Source organism: Schistocerca piceifrons, chromosome X, assembly GCF_021461385.2.
Source record: "Schistocerca piceifrons isolate TAMUIC-IGC-003096 chromosome X, iqSchPice1.1, whole genome shotgun sequence".
In the NCBI taxonomy this organism is placed as follows: domain Eukaryota; kingdom Metazoa; phylum Arthropoda; class Insecta; order Orthoptera; family Acrididae; genus Schistocerca; species Schistocerca piceifrons.
The window spans coordinates 510656646-510662645 of record NC_060149.1 but is presented as its reverse complement, the minus strand read 5'-3'; the positions used below and the strand labels follow the sequence as shown (position 1 = coordinate 510662645).

At 43.9% G+C, this 6000-nt stretch overlaps 1 protein-coding gene across 1 annotated transcript in view; it reads right to left on the bottom strand.

The window, feature by feature from the left end:
• Positions 1-1103: 1103 nt before the first annotated feature.
• Positions 1104-6000, bottom strand: part of LOC124722467 (uncharacterized MFS-type transporter C09D4.1-like) — a 176161-nt gene continuing 171264 nt past the window's right edge. Inside the window, exon 7 of the mRNA XM_047247623.1 lies at positions 1104-1751. Within this exon, the coding sequence (XP_047103579.1) occupies positions 1418-1751 (334 nt within the window). The 3' untranslated portion in view covers positions 1104-1417. The remainder of the gene's footprint in view (positions 1752-6000) is intronic.

The following is a 6000-nucleotide window of genomic DNA, read 5'->3' as shown; positions in this document are numbered from 1 at the left end:
GGATCGTGCAGCCACGTCTCGATCCCTGAGTCAACAGATGGGGACGTTAGCAAGACAACAACCATCTGCACGAACAGTACGACGACGTTTGCAGCAGCATGGACTATCAGCTCGGAGAACATGGCTGCGGTTACCCTTGACGCGGCATCACAGACAGGAGCGCCTGCGATGGTGTACTCAATGACGAACCTGGGTGCACGAATGGCAAAACGTCATTATTTCGGATAAATCCAGTTTCTGTTTGCAGCACCACGATGGTCGCATCCGTGTTTGGCGACATCTCGGTGAACCCCCATTGGAAGCGTGTATTCCTCATCGCCATACTGGCGTATCATCCGGCGTGATGTTATGGGGAGCCATTGGTTACACGTCTCGGTCACCTCTTGTTCGCATTGACGGCACTTTGAACAGTGGACGTTACATTTCGAATGTGTTACGACCAGTGGCTCTACCCTTCATTCGATCCCTGCGAAACCCTACATCTCAGCAGGATAACATCTGGTCAATGGTGGCCGAGCAACTGGCTCGTCACAATACGGCAGTCACTACTCTTGATGAACTGTGGTATCGTGATGAAGCTGCATGGGCAGCCGTACCTGTACACGCCATCCAAGCTCTGTTTGATCTAATGCCCAGGCGTATCAAGGCCGTTATTACGGCCAGAGGTGGTTGTTCTGGGTACTGATTTCTTAGGATCTATGCACCCAAATTGCGTGAAAATGTAATCACATGTCAGTTCTAGTATGTTATATTTGTCCAATGAATACCTGTTTATCATTTGCATTTCTTCTTGGTGTAGCAATTTTAATGGCCAGTAGTGTAGAAAAATCACGGGAAACCTAAATCTGCGTGGTCGGATGGGGATTTGAACCACTGTCTTCCCTGCTGTGAGTCCAGTGGTGATGTAAGAATGGGTCCACACAATGACCTAATGGGACATAGACACACGACGTTACTTAGTAGCAACACAGATGAAGGCCTCGATACATGGAGGAATCTGAAAGACGCCTTTATCCTACAGGGGACTTCAAATTGCTGATAATGATTATATACGCAGAAATATCCACGAAACTGAAAAATAAAATTTATTGTGTGTTTTTACATATTTAGTTGTCATAAAATACAGTCTTGCTTTTAAGTATAAAAGCTTATGTACGCAAAAATAAATATCGATAACTGTGAAAACAGTGTGATGTGGCCGCAGAATAATTCACGAGCATTTCTCAGTCTACTGAGAAGACCATAACATCTCGAAATATTGACATCAATTCACGTTTTAGACGATGGAGTTCTTTCGTGTGAATAAACTCTTCAAAACATTGCTCTTCTCCACTTGCATCTTCATGTGATAACACGTATTCAGTGAGCCGAAAGCTGGCTTTCCGTGGGCACATTCTGTAAGGTGCGACGTGGCCTGTCAGTGATGGCCGTCGACTCTGAAACTGTTTTTGCGAGCATCTTCTGTGTCCTTGCGATCGGGGGCGTTGGCGGCGAGAGAGACGTGGTGTCGGCGCAGGTCTTCCCTGATGAAGACGGTGACGAGGAGCGCGACGAGCAGCAGCGCGCTGAGGAACACGTTGGCCCACAGGTCTCCCACGGCGCCCAGCATCCAGCCGTACAGCACTGTGGCTGCCGAGCTCGCCGCCTGAACTGCGATCATCATCACGGCCATCGCGATGCTCTCGGGCTCTGGGTACGTCAGCTCCGACACGAACTCCATGCCCACCGGGAAGTAACCGCCCGATGAAAACCTGCAAACCAACCAACGGCCTGTCAAGGACTAGAAGCTGCGCTCTATTAGCAGCTGAACGTATACACCTTCCAACATCTTGTAAATACAAAGATAAAAGACTCATTGGTAACCTGAAACTCTCTAGTCAACTGGACGGTGGTTTATTCGCAGGGAAACTGTGATCCAAACGAATAGATTTTTACGCTGCTCAGACAAATTACTTTTGAGTAAGTAGTCAGGAATTATCCTCAAGTCTAAGAACCAATATTTTCAAAGCAAAGTCCCCCTAGAAAAGTATATACCAGGGGCGGTCAAGAATTTAGCTGGGGAGCCGTGCCTTGCACGAATGCCATAGTGCTCAGCCTCGCTGCACATTTCTCCCACCGCCATGGCACGCTAACTGAGCGTGAGGAGAGGTAACGAGAAGGAGCTGCGAACGTGCCACATTTAAATGTCTGTGCAGCCGCACTGCATACGACTTGATTTTATACTTCACATTTCGCAACAAAATAGATCACAAGCAAAATAAATTTCCAGGTTTTTTTTTATTATTTTGGCGCACTGAAGACGTACCGAGCGGTCTAAGGCGTTGCAGTCATGGACTGTACGGCTGGTGCCGGAGGAGGTTCGAGTCCTCCCTCGGGCATGGGTGTGTGTGTTTGTCCTTAGGATAATTTAGGTTAAGTAGTGTGTAAGCTTAGGGACTGATGACCTTAGCAGTTAAGTCCCACTGGATTTCACACACATTTGAACATTTTTGAACTGAAGACATAATATAATTCTTATCTGGCACAAACTGTCGCCATGCGGACAGACGCAGACAATTTCCCAAATTTCGCACTCAGGTTCATCTACATCTGCATCTACATGGATACTCTGCAAATCACATTTAAGTGCCTCGCAGAGGGTTCGTCGAACCAAATTCACAATTCCCCAGTATTCCAATCTCGTAAACCGCGAGGAAAGAATGAACACCTATATCTTTCTGTACGAGCTCTGATTTCCCTTATTTTATCTTGGTGATCGTTCCTCCCTATGTAGGTCGGTATCAGCAAAATATTTTCGCATTCGGAGAAGAAAGTTGGTGATTGGAATTTCGTGAGAAGATTCCGTCGCAAGGAAAAACGCCTTTCTTTTAATGATGTCCAGCGCAAATCCTGTATCATTTCTGTGACACTCTCTCCAGTATTTCGCGATAGTACAAAACGTGCTGCCTTTCTTTGAACTTTTTCGATGTACTCCGTCAGTCCTATCTGGTAAGGATCCCACACCGGGCAGCAGTATTCTAAAAGGGGACGGACAAGCGCAGTCTAGGCAGTCTCATTAGTAGACTTGTTACATTTTCTAAGTGTCCTGCCAATAAAACGCAGTCTTTGGTTAGCCTTCCCACAACATTTTCTATGTGTTCCTTCCAATTGAAGTTGTTCGTAAATGTAATACCTATGTATTTAGTTCAATTTACGGCTTTTAAATTAGACCGATTTATCGTGTAACCGAAGTTTAACGAGTTCCTTTTAGCCCTCATGTGGATGTCGTCACATTTTTCATTATTTGGGGTCAACTGGCACTTTTCACACCATTCAGGTATCTTTTCTAAATCGTTTTGCAGTTTGTTTTGATCTTCTGATGACTTTATTAGTCGATAAACGGCAGCGTCCTCTGCAAATAACCGAAGACGGCTGCTCACATTGTCTTCAGAATCGTTTATATAGATAAGAAACAGCAAAGGGCCTATAACAGTACCTTGGGAAACGCCAGAAATCACTTCTGTTTTACACGATGACTTTCCTTCAATTACTACGAACTGTGACCTCCCTGATAGGAAATCGCAAATCCAGTCACATAACTGAGACGATATTCCATAAGCACGCAATTTCACTACGAGCCACTTGTGTGGTACAGTGTCAAAGGCGTTCCGGTATTCCAGAAATACGGAATCGATCTGAAATCCCTTGTCAATAGCACTCAACACTTCACGTGAATAAAGAGCTAGTTGTGTTTCACAGGGACGATGTTTTCTAAAACCATGTTGACTGTGTGTCAATAGACCGTTTCCTTCGAGGTTGCCACCTAATCGTGACTTATTTACTTTCGTAATTGAGAAATGGTTTTCCACACAAATATGTCGATCCAAATATCGTAGCAGTTTTGCAACTCATAATGGAGACATGGAAACACTACCTGAGGAAAGCAGTTCCTGGAGACTTTTAACGCAAGAGGATTTGTGATTAAAACAAGAATTACCTTGCAGGTCAATCAGGTACATCTGCACATACACAGGCGTGCTTTCAACTGACACGGCAAACGGTCTCGAAAATAGCTGGGAAACAGATGGAAGATTCACAGTGTCCTCAAAAGGTTTAGGAAACTAATCTTTTAATTCTTTCAAGGCCACAATGAAATCTTCAAACTTAGCGTTTCCTTTAATGCCAGCGATCTTAGAGAACTGGCCTGTGTTTGTCAGATATGTCCCTTGTATAACACGATTTTCTTTCGAAATGCATTCCCGTAAAACCAGAAAAAATTGTTTCTCCCCTTTCAGTGTCTTAATGTGGGCAGTGTGCAGTGAAGTCCACTTAAAATGCGATGTCTGCAGTTGTTTCTGGATGTTCTAATTTTCAATCCTGCACTCCTTTTTCCTTCATAAATTTAACATGTCTCTGCACTCGCCCTCACAACACGTGCTCGAAGTGAACAGGGTGCTACACGTCTTTACAAATGGCGTACAGCGTCGTGAATTTTTCGCAATATACAGATTACATGTCTGTAGGCTGCTTACATCTGCTTGCCCGTAGCAGAATATCGTATCTGCCATCTCCTGTGCTGAGTAGTAGGCGCTCATTGGGAGCTGAACATCCAGTGACGTAGACGGAAACAAATTACAGTAATGTGCTGCTGTGCCACAACAAATAATGTGCCATATGAACACTACGAGTACGCCAGATGAAAATAACATGGAAGATATAAGACTTACGACCATTGTTGATGGGAAGTTTTTGTTTGTCCTTGATGCATACTACATCCCCTGTAAATATTGGAAGATTTTTTCCGGACAGAGTGTATAAAGTCTCCAGACGATTCGTTCAGTTCCATAGAAAGCTGTTGCAACTTACAGCAGAATACTGCGTACGATTTTAGAAATGTTTGCTATTCACTTCGCCAATTTCTTCACGTGCTGCACGCCTGGAAATTTAGCACAAAGTGCTTCTTGATGAACTTGTCAACTTCATATTTAAATTCTTTTGCTTGGTATTATAATGTCGTTTCACAGCAAATTTGCAGCACCTGCCGCTTATACGACTGCATAATACATACCGAGAATTCTCATCCCTTTCTTCAATCATTCCCATTCTTTTTGAAGGACTATTACGATAGATCGTAAGACTGCCTCTTTTTATGCAAACAACCACTAGACTTGTGAACGTCCTCCTTGCCGCGAACAAATGGTAAAGGTTCAAAAGCGCTAAGCCACAATTCTGTCGAACTGAAGAGAGTTGTGCCGAACGAAAAATGCCACATCACAATACTAATACTAAATGAATGTCGCGCTGTACCGACTACTTCTGGGAAGGAAGCTCAGACAGGCTGAGCCTTGGCCCTTCACGCATGAAGCCTGGCATGCCGTGGGCAGCCCTGGTATAGACATTCAAGGTGCTACATAATTCATGGACAAAGGTCTCTTGTGTACGAAGACAGAAAAGAAAAATTTAGGCGCAAGGATACTTATAGCGAGCGAGATGATTATAACAGTTTCCACAACGAAACTTTGTCTCGAAACCTGACAGAAAATCCAAAGTGATTGTGGGTGTATGTAAAGTATGATACTGGCAAGACACAATCAGTGGCTTCTATGCGCGATAGCAATGGAGATACTTTCGAAAACAGTGTTGCCAAAGCAGAGTTACTAAACACAGCCTTCCGAAATGACTTCACAAAAGAATACGAAGTAAATATTCCAGAATTCGAATCAAAAACAGCTGCCAACATGAGTAACGTAGAAGTAAATATGTTTGGAGCAGTGAACCAACTTAAATCACTTAATAAAAGCAAGTTTTCTGGTCCAGACTGTATACCAATTAGGTTCCTTTCAGAGTATGCTAATGCAATAGCTCCACACTTAACAATCGTACACAACAGTTCGCTCGACTACAGACCTGTACCCAAAGACTCGAAAGTTGCACAGGTCACACCACCATTCAAGAAAGGTAGTAGGAGTAATCCACTAAATTACAGGCCCATATCATTAACATCAATATGCACAGGATTTT